The sequence below is a fragment of the Carettochelys insculpta genome, chromosome 1 (assembly GCF_033958435.1).
Source record: "Carettochelys insculpta isolate YL-2023 chromosome 1, ASM3395843v1, whole genome shotgun sequence".
In the NCBI taxonomy this organism is placed as follows: Eukaryota; Metazoa; Chordata; order Testudines; family Carettochelyidae; genus Carettochelys; species Carettochelys insculpta.
In genome coordinates, this window is record NC_134137.1 from 140,676,940 (window position 1) to 140,692,359 (window position 15,420).

The window sequence follows — 15,420 nt, forward strand, 5'->3', positions numbered from 1 at the left end:
TCTTCATCTCTCACTGAGCTCTACATAAGGCTGTTCAAACTGCAATTTACATGGGCACATTAATTGTTATTTATCATAATAAACTTATGCCAGGCACTTTTGTATTCTAAATATGTTTAATTCGTTAGTGGCTCTTTACAACTTTGCTGGATGACAAAATGCAAAAATACTGCACTCCCTTTGTTAATAGAAAGGCAAAAGAGACTTTCAGGTTGTACATCCTCCTTCTAATGAGCTTGGCCACATGCGGAGGAGTATGAAAGACTGATACTTTCACTTTACACTTCTCATTTTTGCTAGGCAGCCTCTTAATATTATTGGCCTTTGAAAGCTATTTTATGTATTTATTAAATCAAAACAACAGTGATTGCATTTCATTAAAAAGCAAACAAACCACTGACCTGTGGTGGGATCAAACAATAACTTCAAACAAAATAAAAGATTAGAAGCTAAGAACTACATAAATCATCTGTGTGAAACTGTGAGGATTTTAATACAAAATAAATTATAACTGCTAAAAGGAACTCAACTCTCAGTGATAGCACAAAGGTCTAAGCAGTGGTCTTGTAAACCCAGGATTTTGAGCTCAGTCCTTGAGGAGCCCATTTAGGGGTCTGGGACAAACAGACTTTAAAACAAAATTATCAGTCAGGGAGGGTGCATGGTCCTGTCCAGTGGGCAGTGGTCTGCACTTGGTGACCTGTGGAGGTCCCTTCCAGTTCTATGAGATATGTATGGATATCTTATAAAGCAAAGTGTCAGGCAACATTAATAATAAGCATCAATACCAGTCTGGCCTACACAGAGAGAGATCTATTCATTCAAATTATCATTTGTTTCAAGTTTGATAGAGTTTAGGAAATGTGTTTTGCTATTTTTCTGCAGAGACCTATTAAACAAGGTGTTCATCAGGGGAACAAATGTCTTTTCTCTTAGGGCACTCTCCTGTGACCAACAAACTATGATACAATCAAATAAGTCACACTTCAAGTTTCCCCTACAGTCTCTAGAGCTTCCCAACTTCTCCACTACAGAAAAAGGTCACTTCCTTTTACAGAATCATAGAGCCAGAAGGAAACACAAAAGTCATCTTGTCTAATTCCCTATGGGGATACGGGATTTGTTGTGGTTAAACCATCCAAGACTGCTGGCCATCTAGACTCCTTTTGAAAAGCATCAGGAAAGGAGCCACCACAACCTCCCTAGACAGTCTGTTGTTGCATTGCTCTACTCTTCTTAACGTTAGAAAGCATTTCTTGAGATTTAATCTAAATCTGTTATGCTGTAGTTTGAACTCATAACCTCTGGTCCTGCCCTCACTAGAATAAGAGAACAGTTGTTCTCCAACTTTCTTTTTGCGAAAGCCCTTTATGTATTTGAAGTCTGCCATCGAGTCCCCCTCTAACCCCCATCTCTTTTCTATAGTAAACATACCCAGCTCCTTCAGCCTTTGTCCATACAGTTTGCATTCCAGCCCTTTGACCAATTAGATCACCTGTGCACTCTTTCCAGTTTCTCTGCATCTTTTTTCAATATATTGGTGACCTAAAGTGGATACAGTGCTTCAGCTGATGCCTATCCAGAGCTGACCAATTTAAACCTGGGAAGCATTTTGAGCTTCAGATAAGTTTGAAAAAGTGAGCCTGACAAGAATGTGTGTGTGTGTGTGTGTGTGTGTGTGTGTGTGTGTGTTTTGGAAAAAATACCTGGGAGAAAAGGGGTGTATCTACATTTGCATTCCTCTCTTGAAAGAGGCATGCAAATGAGGTAAATCAAACATGCAAAATAAAATAAATAAAATAAAGGGAAGAAGGATTCTTGTGAAGATGAGTTTACTTTCAAAAGAGCAGTGTCTACACTGGCTTTCTTCTTTCGAAAGAAGCTCTTTTGAAATTTGAATATGCAATTGAGGTGTCAAATATGCAAATTTATACCTCATTTGCATTTTCGATGTACCTCATTTGCATACCTCTTTTGAGAGAGGAATGCAAGTGCAGATGCACTTTAGAAGTGCAAATTTCTTCTTCTGGATGCAAACTTTTGAAACTATGCCCTAAGGAGAAATTCATTGTTTCGGAGTTACCTATTCCCAAATTAAAGACCCAGGCTGCTAGAGGAAGCACTGAACTTTCATAAGTATTCTTGTTCCAAGGAAAATGTGTTATTAACTTGTAACCACAGAAAAAAACCTATGTGCTGACAGGGCAACTGGAGCCTGTTCACTAACCACAGACTTTGTTGCAGCTGGGATGATCTCTGGTATGCTTAATAGCATGTGTTTAGGGCTCTCTCGTGCTTTCTGTAATGTTTTTGCTTAATCATAGAAGGTCTTTGCTTAACCATATACAATTATAGTGGTTATAGCCTCTGAGGAGAAGGCCATGCATATAAGCAGTTTGACTTGCTGGGGAATTCCGAGTGTAGTTTTGGAAACTGAGCAGCCTAAAAGTACCCGGTCAAGAGACAGAGAGACTCAAGTCTCCACTCCAGAAGTTGATGGCTGAGGAGCCACAACCATGATAATGGGCACTGCTGTATGGTGGAACTTAAAACTTGTCCTTTCCCTTCTATCCAATTGTCACTGCTCTAACAATGGTAGGATGTGATAAAACCTGAAGGATCTGACTGACTCCTTCAACAGGCAAAAATCCCATCAAATTTAGTGGGGAAAACTGATATACAAGGAAAGCAGGATGAATTCAAAAAAGCAGATCTCAGTCTCATGCAGACCATTTTTATATATATTTTATATGGTGTAAGTTAATTAATATAATAAATAATTGTGATTCCCCCAAACACAGTTTTTTGCATATATACTATAATGTATTTCACAGCCCTTCCCCCTGTTTTTGAGGGATGTCTCCAGCAAGGGGTAGCTTTTTGGTGAGTAGATTCAGAGGCCAAGATGATGCTGAATGAATGTTGAAAAACAATGTTTTCATACTGAAAGGGAAATAGACAATCAAAAAATTGAAATTTCCCATGGTTCATGTCAAGCATGAGCCATTCATCACTAAAACAGGCACTTTGTCTGTCACTTTTTGTTTTCTAGCTTTAGTTACTGACTTCAAAGTAAAACACAGTAAAAGTACTGTGCCTGTCGCTGTGTCTTTGACACCTAGTGATTTTATAGTATTGACCTACCCTCCAAAGTTAACGTTGGCAGTCAACCCAATAAACAGCGTGTGGTTTTAGCAGCAGGTGGTGTGCGTCAGTTAAAAGCACAGCACAGTCCTTCAGAGCACTGCACTAACTGAGCAGTAATTGTACACTACATTACTAGATGACGCTGCAGCATGAGAGTCATCCAGGACTGGAACAGTGTCCAAAGTATTTTTTTTAACGGGTTTCAGTTTTAATGTCTAAGGATCAGCTATAGAGAAACCTACAGTATTATTTTCGCATAGTAAGCAAATTTGTAATATGAGTTGCCATTGATACAAAAACAAAGCAGCAAAATAATATCAAAATAAAGCAGCACAACGACTGGAAAACCAAAATCTGAAATGTATTAGGTGCTTCTGATACATTAAGACTGGCTGCATATACCTGGAATTCAAATTGTATGGCTAGGGCTACACTAGCCCCTTCCTTTTGGAAGGGGCATGGTAATGAGAGAGTTGGGAAGATGCTAATGAGGTGCTGCCATGAATATGCAGCACTTCATTAGCATAATGGTGACCACACACAATTCAGAAGCACCACTTTTGAATCATGCACCACCCTTGTAGATGGGGCCTTTTGAAAGGACCCCCTGGACTTCAAAAGCCCCTTATTTCTAAAACCAAAGGGGAAGACACAGCTTTTGAAGTCCAGGGGGTCCTTTCAAAAGGCCCCATCTACACAGGCAGTGCTCAGTTTGAAAGTGGCGCTTTCGAATAGCGCACGGCCACTATTATGCTAATGAAGCACTTCATATTCATGGCAGCGCCTCATTAGCATCTTCCCAACTCACTCTTTACCATGCCGTTTCTGAAAGGAAGGGGTTAGTGTAGACAGAACTTACATGGGAGGGTGTATAGGAGACTAGTTACCTAAAATATGTCCCCTGTATAAGTTCTGTTTGAGGTTTTATACCCTACAAGATGGTATTTTACCCTCCCACAATAAATTCTCCTTTTCATTTCAGTTGGATATATTGGAGGTGAAGAGCAAATATAGTCATAGAGCTTAAGATTCCATTTATCCACTAGGGAATTTCTTGTTCTAAAAGACAAATTCTATGGAGTAACATTGGATTTTCTGTTAAAACAAAAAGTTTCCTTTCTGTAGTGCAGCTGGCATTTTACAGCTAGAGGACCATACTTATAATCCATTTTTCAGACTGCTTGTAAAGGAGCAAATCCATAATGGAATAGATCTTGTATTTCAGCCTCATTTCCATTTACTGAGCATATAATCAGTGTGGTGCTTTGGAAATGATTAATGACCCTACCGAAGCATTGGTTAAGTCTATAGGAGGTACAATATGATTGTAAGCCCACAGCCAGAGGACTGGGCAATGGGATGCATATTTTGTGAAACTCATCTCTCCAGCAGCAGGGCAGAGGAGCTGTTTTGAAATTATGAGTTATGATGACAGATGGAACTGGAAGGAGCTCTTAAATACCAACATAAGTCTGACTTGTTTGCATTCTATGGAAAGAATAATAAAATAATTATAAATAAAAATTATACATCCTGCATAATAACTTCTCTGAGGTATTTTTCAAAGACTCTGAATCCCATATGTATGTGGGCAGTTTTATCCAAAACTAATCAAGGTCTAATTACCGAGAAATCTTCTTCTGAGCCCTGTCACAAGTTCATGCAATGCAGCAGTCAGTACAACACACCATCATGTAGATTACACAGTCAGTTAAGTCAGTTTTCCCCTGAGCAGTCTGTCCATCCCAAAGCCTGTGATTTCTTGTTGCTGGATTCACCTTAAATATTTTATCACCAATTCAATGTCACCACAGTATTGCATGGTCCAGACATACAAAAGCACCTGTCTGCCAGGTGCACACTGCAACAAAAGGCTCTGTCTCGTCTTAGCCACCAAAATGACCAGCTTGCAGCATTTTATTTTTCATTCAGTTTAAGCTCCATATTTTTATTATGAGTGCAAGAACTGCTCTCCTCAGAATGTCATCTGGACTCATTAAAGACTGTCAGAGCTACTAAGCTGCCAAATGATAGAACACTAGACATCTCTGAACCTTCCTTATATTACAGCAGACTGTTCACTGCACTGCAGCAGAGTTGCAGTTTCAGGAAACCGATCCTGTTATTAAATGGTTATTGGAAAGATTTACAATGCCATGAGCACTATGTCTTAAATTAGTACCAAAGAGTTAATAAGAACAAAAAAACTCTTTTTCTTAAGTAAAATACAAAGATATTTTAAATTAATCCTACAGGGAGAAGGTTTAATGAATAGTATTTATTTATAGCATCTTGTATTAAGTTGCTTTGAAGGTCCTTTCTTCAGCATTTACAAATATAACAACTGTACAATATTGATGTATTTCTATGTTCTAGTAACCAGCCTTTTTAAGAATCCCTTTTCTCCCACCTAAACGGATTTGTGTGAGACCTTTCTTGATTACTATTTTCCAGTAAATTGACTTTTATTCCACTTCTGACACTCATACAGAAAAATTTTCCTGAGCCATTTCTCCAATAATTTTCCTTCCCTTAAAGAAAAACCACAGAATTTCTTAGCAAATAAGTATGATTTAAATCACAATTTTATTACTGCAGTAGAAAAAGACAGCTCCTCTGATTCACAGCATGATGCTGAGCCCTTTTGGCCTCACAGACATTTACCTTTTACCGATTTCCCTACTTTGAGCACAGTATATTATTCTTCACATGTAGTTATTTAATAGAGAAAAATGTTTTAAAATAATAAGCCCCTTTTACAGTAGTGTTCCGCAATACTCATTGCAATTATTGCTGTAACTGTATCATAAGAGGAATCATTTGTAATACTTCAACATTCCTGAGCAATCATATGAACAAAAAAAGGCCATAAGATGTAAAACATACCCAGTTTTGGCGAAATTTGTCCAGTATGTCATAACTACAGCACTGAGCATGACGTCATTCTTGGAGAAGTTGCAGTTGAACAATTCAGTGGGACCAATCATGGGAATGCCAAACACATAAGGAACTTCATCACCATGCGCTGAATCAGCCCAGCTTGGTTTCATTTCACTTTGGCAGTGGTGATAAAATGCATAGAAGTATGTTGGAGAGCCATACTGGGCATGCAGGTCAGCCGTTGCAACAGCTGGAGCAACCCATTGGTGGTCAGTAAACAGAGCTACCAGGGTCTTCCTTCGCGTTTCTGGGTTTTCCTTATCTGCCCAGTCAGTGTACATGAATTTAATGGTCTCCCGGAGAGTATCCTTCCCTTCTGGATAGCCATACAGATTGTCCACAAAATTAGAGACAGAAAAGTCAAAGTCATTTGGAGAAACGCCATCTTCATTGTCCACAATGCCATCCACAAACTTTAAGCCTTCCCCTTGGTTCACACCTAGCATTATGTCGTAGTTGAGGAACTCTCCCTGCTCCATTAGAATCTGAGGGTCATCTGGAATCACGTCCCCATCAATCACAGGGCCAAAGGCAATGTGGTACGTGGCTGGAGTGATGGTCTGCTGAATGAGCTCTTTGTAGTTCTTATTCCGAAGGCATTCAACCAAGTCAGTGGTATCCAGCATGTCACAGCCCACTTTATCTGCCAATATCCGAGTGTACTTGGCAGGCTGGTAATTCACTGCCCAGCTGGACAGGGCTGTTCCACTCTGTATGATTGCCTTTTGGAACAGACCTGCAGGTGCAAATTGTTTAAATGCAAATGAAATGACATATAAAAAAGCTGCTTTCACTGAGCAAAGAATACTTTGATTGTATGATACCTAGAGGATGCCGATTCCTGTTATTACAGTTCTGTTTCCATTTACTTTAAGCTAATTCCTTCCTTTTCACTGTAGCTTTTAATAGACTTACTAGTTAAAATTCTTGATGGCCATGTATATAAAGCATGAAGGTTATAGGTTAGCATTTCTAGGACAAAACATATTTTTGCACAATAACCTCATACCTTTAATAGACATGCCCCAGCTGCAGCACAGTGGTAGTTCTTTAATATTTTGCATCTTTTAAGGTGTGCCAGCTACAAGCAATCATATTCTTTTGTGTGTGTGAATGAATCATATACTCTTCATCAGCTTAAAGATTAAAGGAAAATTATATATCTTTTCACATAATTTAAAAAAAATCGTATCTAAAATCAGTTTCATAGGCTTGATTTCCAGGATCCTTCTTCTCTGACATCATTCTTCATTACCTGCTTATACAAGTTTTCCTGTTATAGAACATACTGTATTTTTCTGAAAGGATTTGAAAATTCCAGGCCCGATTCACTTGTTGCATTCTGATTGCTTTGCTCTTATCGGCGGGCAAAGCAATCACCAATCTGGATTTAATGCTGCTTTGTGCCATCACAGTGTGGCAAAGCAGTTGGAACACACCAGCCAATCTTCCCCATCAGGTTTCTGTTTTGTGTGCTTGCTTGGTTAGGTTATTTTGATTTTTATTTTTCTTCCCGATGGGAACACCAAAATGTGCTATTTGAGTACCCAGTCTAACATGTCTTGACCAAGGTGTGTATAAAGACTGCAAAGCACTTACATACTGTGTTTGATTTTTGCACTACAAATGATTAAGACAGACATTACCTCCAAGTATGAAGATGCATAAAGGGTGAAAACTGTCCATGATCAATACACCTTATGATTATTACCTACTACACAAATTACACGACAGCAAGCCTGTGATCAGCAAATGTTTTCATCACTCCATGTATTTGATTCTGGCACAGTTTATAGCTCAGTCTTACTTATTGTGGCCTGTTTGTACCAATATGTGCAATGATTTTAGCTACATTCAAATAAGACATGCTTGGTCTCAGACCTGCAACAATTAGCTCCTGCTAGGAAGCACTTTTCTACAGACTCCTCCATGTGTTAATGCAGTAAGAGGAGAAAGATGGTGGAAACAGATCAGAGGTTTTAGATAACTATGGTCTTTTTCTAGTTTTTTGTACAATGTCATTGATCAAGCTTACAGGACTCTTTCTGCAGAGTTATTCAGTACTTACACTGCACATTAATATATTTTTATTCAGTAGTCAAAAGTCTTGTAGCTCACATTTTTATTGCAGCCCCCCAGCAGTTTTGTACACTATGGACTGCAGGAGCAGACTCTACATATGTAGGGCTTAAACTTTTTTTGGATGAAATGGCATTGTATTAAGTGATTAAAATGTATGCCGGATATGTGCAGACAAGAATGTCTTGCCTTTTTTTTTCCAGAAAAGAAGGCAGCTCACTGTCCCACTTTATTTCAGGTAGGACAGACAATTGATGGAAGAGAGAATGGACTATTTTTATATAGATTAGCTGGTTTAGATTTCCTGGGGTACTTTTTAATGCAAAGCTTGGTCAAGACATAAGTTTGTAATCTGATTTCTCATCATAGTACAAAGCAAAATACAGTAAAATTCCTTTAGTACAGCCCATCCGAGACTGCACATGTGCTGGATTACCTAATTTTATGGACTATTGGATGTCACCCCCTGTGCTCCTCCAGCTTCTTCACCACCCCACGCTTCTCAGCTTCACCACTCCTCACTCCTGCAGCTTCACCACCCCTGTGTCCAGCTGCAGCTCACCACCCCTGCACATCCCCAGCTTCTTCACCCCTGCACTCCTGCAGCTTCCTCACCACCCCTGCACATCCTGGCTCCAGCCTCCTCACTCCCCAGCTCCAACCCCCACACACTGCAGTTCAAGTCCACTCCACAAACCCCCCTGCTGCCCTTACCCACCCCAGGCTTAACCCCCACATCCCCCTCCCACATCCCCAACCCACCACCTAAACTCCCCAATTTATGTGAATTTAGAGGGGGACTACTGTATGCTGGACCATCAAATTTTGCCAGATTATCTCCGTAAATGGGACTATTTTTGCCAGATGCTGGACCATCAGGATTTATAGGTTTACTAAGAATGAGAAGGCATACCAGGCTAGTGAATATTTCATTGACATTGTTGGCTTACAATAATTTTGAGCTTCTACTTTACAGTAACAATAGGCTGGCATTTCAGGCTATATATATTAGGCTGAAATGCCAGGCTATTGTTACTGTAAAGTAGTAGCTCAAAATTATTGTATGCCAACAATGTCAATGAAATATTCACTAGCCTGGTATGCCTTCTCATTCTTAGTAAACCTATATATATCCACTCTGTTTAAAAGGCTCCCTTTTTGCTTTTATTTTACCTTCTGAATAGTGAGACAGTGTTAGGAGACTAACACAGGATGCTCCTGCTCCAGATCCAAAAATAGTCACCCTCTTTGGGTCTCCTCCAAAGGATCCAATATTTTCTTCAATCCATCGTAAAGCTTGAATTTGGTCAAGCAAGCCATAATTGCCTTTTGCAGCTTGGTCTCCAGTACTTAGAAAACCTATAAAGCAAAGGAGATAATTTTAGTTCACCAGCCACAGAATTAGCTATGGGGCAGCCACATATTCACAACATGTATTCCCTTCCTGTCTCCTTGTTTTTAATAAAAGGTCATAGTCCAAACTACATGTCTCCAATGCAAGCATTAAAAACATAGGATATTTTTCCCCTATGGCACATGTGGCATGAGGGTCAAAAATATGTATTTCTTTTTTTTCATAATTGTCCAGTACCCAAGAAGCAATGAAGAATGAAGGTTTTACAAACTGAATAAATCTTTAGTTAGTACATTAACAAACAAACAAACAAAAACCAAAACCCTCATCCAAATGTTCTGACTGCACTGTGTGTGCATCCACAACACACAGGAGGAATTAGGACACCAGTTCTTTCACTGCAGACAATGATCCCTTGAACATTTGTTTAGATTCCTTTTGGCAGTGACCAAAATAGTCCAGCCCTGAGCAGTTCTGCAATTTATAATCCTTGAACTGTACAGTGACAAGTATATGACAATGGTTAAAGTAAATGAAAAATAAATGAAAGAAAAATGAAAACCCTACAAAAATTACGTTTAATCCAATTCTACAAAGGATATTTACAAGCAGGATAGCTGGTCAATCCTCAGCCATTCAACCCTGAGCATCCAGACTTCATCTGGACAAATCGGATTCCAAATCTTTCCTTGGAGATTGAATGAAAAGTTGTTTTGCTATTTTTCACCTCCCACACTGTAGTTATTAGATTTTAGAAATAAAGCATGCCAAATTTGTTACTTGTCCTGTTGCTTAGAACAACACAAGCTAAACTAAGAGACTGTGATTAGTTTTGCATTTCTGAAACCAGCTTACTTGAATCATCATACTAACCAATACTGATTGGAACAATTTGCATTCTAAGCTGTGCACTATGTCCAAATTACCGTGGATAATCATTTATTGCTTTGCAAAACTGCACAGATCTTATTTTATCAACAACAGCAAGAAGTCCTGTGGCACCCTATAGACTAACATATTTTGGAGCATAAAGCTTACGTTGGTCTAAAAGGTACCACAGGACTTCTTGTAGTTCTCGAAGATACAGACTAAGAAGGCTACCTCTCTGATACTTATTTTATCAAGTGACTGAAAATAAGAATTCTAAAATGAATACTTTAGAAAAGATGAATGTTTTAGATTTAACACTACTTAACATTAATTAAAAGCTACTCTGAGTTTTTAAACAGAGAAACACATTGTAATTTCTAAAGTAATTATCAGGGCCAGCTCAAACAATGCTGCCAAATGAGGGCCAGAAATCATTGTGGTGGGGGGGGGGGGAGCATATTGACCAGGGATTGAATGCAATTTTGTGTATTCACAGCATATCATCCAGAGCCCTCTTGGTGTGAGCTAAAACCTGCTTTCTGTTGATAGCTCAGTGAAGAAAATCTGAGGTACTAGGATAAAAACTATAAAGCGTTTTGGCCATATTCCCCAGTAGGTTCACTTTGAGGATCTAAAACTTTTGGTCATATGATATGGCAGGGAACATTGAAGGGGACAAGTAACTTACTTTTGTGCCCCAAATACAATTCCAAATACACACGGCTAGCACCATAAAAACAACATACATTAGACAAAAAATGGCAGCATTTAAATGTAGCAGCTCTTGTGTTTCCATGTCATGGCCTGCAATAACATTCCCAACAGTGTACAGAGAATGTATGCCAAGATTTAAAAGCAATATCACATAATATATCCTTGAGAGGAATACACTTCAAACAAGTGATGAAATCCCACATTTAGGATAAGTAATTGAATTAGGATGTCATAACGGCTGACAGTGCTAAAGCAAGATTAGTCACAATTTAGTGACTGTACTCTCACCAAAATATCTTTCTGATATTTAATTAGCAACTATTAATTAGTGTTTAATGCCAACAAGTGCTGCATAAGCACTTGCATTCATCTTGAAACACTTGCTCTAATTTACTACAAAATGAAACACACTGGCATTGCTAGAAAAGATCCTTTCATGTTGGCTTGCTTATGAAAACTTCTTTAGTCAGCAGCGGCATAGTAGTTATAGAAGTAGTGCTACCTTCTCTTTTCCATTTAACATTGAAGAAAGACTCTATTAATCCATAAATGCCAGAACCATTTTTGTAGACCAGTCTGATTCCTTTTTCCACATCCCTTTATTATCCTTCTTGGGGGTGGCAGGCAAAAGGGGGAGTGTCAGGCAAAGAATAACCCTATTTCTTGTGTTGTCTCTGCAGTCCATTGCAAAGCCACTTTAATATTTTGTTATTCATAAGCCTTTATTAAATTAGAACTATGACTTCTCTCAGAGAAAGTGACTGTTGTAACCTTTAAAACAGCAAGTTAATTAATATGCAGAAATGAGGCATATTTTAGTTCTTCTAGCAGCATCAGGTTAAAGCAGGTCAATCTTTGTGATTTTAAATTCCTTCTAAATGTACTGAAAGATGGATGGATGAAACTGCTATCAATGAATATCTGATGTTCAATACAGGAAGTTTTTTTTGTTTGTTTCAGCAGTTCTCTGCTGATCCTTATTAACTGCAAGAGTAAGGTTTCTTAATTTAAAAACTAATCATCAAGGCAAAGCGGCAACCCCACAAGACACAAAATGAATGAATAAATATGTCTTGTCTTGATGAGGATATATATCCTTTCATGCTCTGAATACCAGATCATAATATTTGCACAAAGCCATTTTTTAGATTCAAGGCAAGGGATTATCTGTTTGCACAAAAATACATAAACCAGCTAGGTCATTCTGTGTGGGTTAGTACATAGATTTCAGAGGGATAAGTAAAGTGTGACTAAATACCCCTTAGCATAAGCTAGGGTGCTTTTGTTTCAAAGATAGTAATTTACCATGGGCTTTCAGAAATATGTATATTTATGGTATATGTTTTAAATTCATTTTGATTTTTTTTTCCAATTTGCTGTATGACTCTTTAGGAAAAAAAACACGTTATGGAGTTTAAGAATATTATGGGTTGCATTTTTTGATAGAATATGGAAGCTGGAACTTTGCAATATTCTCCCATCCCTATTAATGAAACAGATGGTTGAACTGTCTAAAGCTCCGAATAGTAAACACAGAGCTTCTTTCATTTAAAGGCAGAGAAAGAAATCAAACTGCAATATTCAGTTCCTGACTTCACTACTGTTTCTCCCCCTCTAAACCATGACTTCATTAAAAAATAAAAAAGTCTCCCATATAATTGCAGGGTAACGGGAAGAGCACATAAAGACTCATTGTGATTTGTTTAACTATGCAAATTGCAACTGCACACTGTATCTCAATTTTCAACCACTTTAAGAAAACAACACATGTAAAAATATATTTCAATGGTCATTATAGTAACACTGTTTTAAAATAAGGCTTCTAAATGTACATAAATTAAATTTTCAGATCCAGTTTCTTTGGATCAGGTATGCTTCCGTGAATGGAAAAAAAATATTCTTGAACATACCATTGTGAGTGGGAATCAAGAAGGAAAAATATTTTATTGAAAGGGAGAAAGACTGGGATTTTCTTCTGCTTCCATAAACTTTTAAAATGAATGTCCTGGATACTTAGAACCATTCTGTCTGCTTTGCACCATTTTGTTGGTACACTGCAATCACAAAGCCACCACATACAGTTGCTTGGCAATTCAGGTGACATGAATAAATATCTCTACAATAATCCTTCCCACCCACTACAATTGGTGATGTGATCAAGGCAAAGAAGATGTGGGTGGGCATCCTGCTTCTAGGATGAATCCCTTGGGCAGAAGTTCTTGGATCATTTCAGGAACGGCTCCATACAGGGGTGCTGAGGACAGCTGGAGGGCATGACTGGGGTAGCCCCAGAGAGAGGGGTGGATAGGGAAGGAGCATGACCATGCTTCACTCCTCGCCCCAGCCCTGATTTCACACTCAGGGTCCCAGCTGCTGGTCTGGCTGTTGGTCCTGTGCTGGGGTCCAACACCCTTCCTCTTTGCCCCTGTCTGAATGTGCATCTCCTGAAGCTCTGGCCCGACTCCTGCACCTGGCCCAACAGAGTAGCGGGTGTTGACAAGAATAAGAGAGTTGCAAGGTAAAAACTTTTGGGGCAATTGACCCTAGGGTACTGGCAGCTAGCTGCAGTTGGTTTTGCTTGCAGGGCTTTTACCGTAAACAAAGTTTGTGAAGATCACAAAGACTGGACAATTGGTAAATAATGACAACAGGTCACTGATGAAGAGCAATTTGGATCACCTGATAAAGTGGATGCAAGAAAACATTACATGTCTTAATAAAGTCATATATATACTAATTAGTTTTACATTTGACTTTGTTAAGACATGTAATGCATGTATATGCAGTAAACTCTTTTATATGCAGCAAACCCAGGAATGGGAGGTTGCCAGATATTCAAATATGTCAGCTACGTGGGAGGTTCCAATACACTCAGGGATGGGAGGGGGCACTGCACTTCACAAGGAGCCACTCTGGGTAGCTTGAGCATGGCCATGCCACACAGGGAGCTGCTCTTGGCAGGGCATCACGCTGCACAGGGAGCTGCTCTGGGTGGCTCAGTGCATGGCTGTGCATGAGAAGTCGCTCTGGGCAGCTCATGCATGGCTGCACCACATGAGGAGTCGCTCTGGGTGGCTCAAGCATGGCTGTGCCACATGGGGAGCTGCTGTGAGCAGGAGAGCGGAGGAGCCACCTGCCATGACAGAATGCCAGTTAATGTTTAATCTGCATGTGGGTGTGCGTGTGTGTGTGTGTATATATATTATACACATACACATACACACACACATACATATATATATAAACAGAGAAGATAACTTATAGAAGGGGAACCCTATCCTGGGAAGCTGTAACTCTGTAAAAGACTTGGGGTATGTCCATGGCAAATTATCTGCTGAGCATGAGCTTCCAAGGCAATATTTAAGCCAAAGCTAATGCAATGGCTGGACGTAAAAACTGGGGCATCTCAAGTAGAAGAGAGGTTATCTGATATCTGATACTGGTCCAACTGCTATTGGAATACCATGTTCAATTCTAATGTCCTTAATGTAAGAAAGATGTTGATAAAATGGACAAGTTTAAGAGAAGAGCCACAAGAAAAAGTATTTGAAAACATGCCTATTCATGAAAACCACACTGGAAAGGATAAAGATTGACTTGATCATCATCTGTAACTGCCTACATGGGGAATAGCAATTTGATAAGATTATTCTAACTATCAGATAAAAGTCTAATACGATCTAGTTCCTGGAAACTGAAGCTAGACAAATTCAGGCAGAAAAGAAGGCATACATTTTAACCATGAGGGCAATAAACCACCGGAATAACTTACCGCTGCCTGTGGTGGAAGGCCCAGGATGGACTGTCAATCACCAGCAATTTTAAAGTCAATATTAGATTTTTCTTCTAAAAACTCTAGTTCACACAGGAATTAATTCATGGGGTTCCATGGCTGTATGATAACAGAAGGTCAGACCAGATGAGCACTGTGATTCCTTTTTGCCTTCACACCAGTGAGGTTTCTCTGAGGTGTGCCAGAGCAGAAATGGCTTCCTGCCAGACCCAGAAACACTACATAAAGCCATCTTTGTGGCCCTCTACTACCAGCTAAGCCTTGTAAGGCAATGATGCAGCTGATGGTCTGTCCCAAGGTGTGTAAGTAATTCTGTAGATTGCTAAAGGAATATAAAGCATTTTTCCCCCTTAGATGATGTATTGAAATATCCTCTAGGTTGGTAGTGAGCAAATGCTGGTGAGATCCAATTGCTATATAATTGTTTGTATGAAACAAGTTGGTGATCTCACTCCCATTTTCAATTAATTCAGTTCAGACTGGAAGAACACTCCCACACCATGTAACCTGATTTCTAGTCTTA

At 39.2% G+C, this 15,420-nt stretch overlaps 1 protein-coding gene across 1 annotated transcript in view; it reads right to left on the minus strand.

Moving 5' to 3' along the window:
- Nucleotides 1-15,420, minus strand: part of NLGN4X (neuroligin 4 X-linked) — a 264,063-nt gene that overhangs the window by 7,875 nt on the left and 240,768 nt on the right. Inside the window, exons 5-6 of the mRNA XM_074983331.1 lie at nt 9,340-9,525; nt 6,034-6,823 (exon numbers count right to left, since the gene is read on the minus strand). Coding sequence (XP_074839432.1) covers nt 6,034-6,823; nt 9,340-9,525 — 976 coding nt within the window. The remainder of the gene's footprint in view (nt 1-6,033; nt 6,824-9,339; nt 9,526-15,420) is intronic.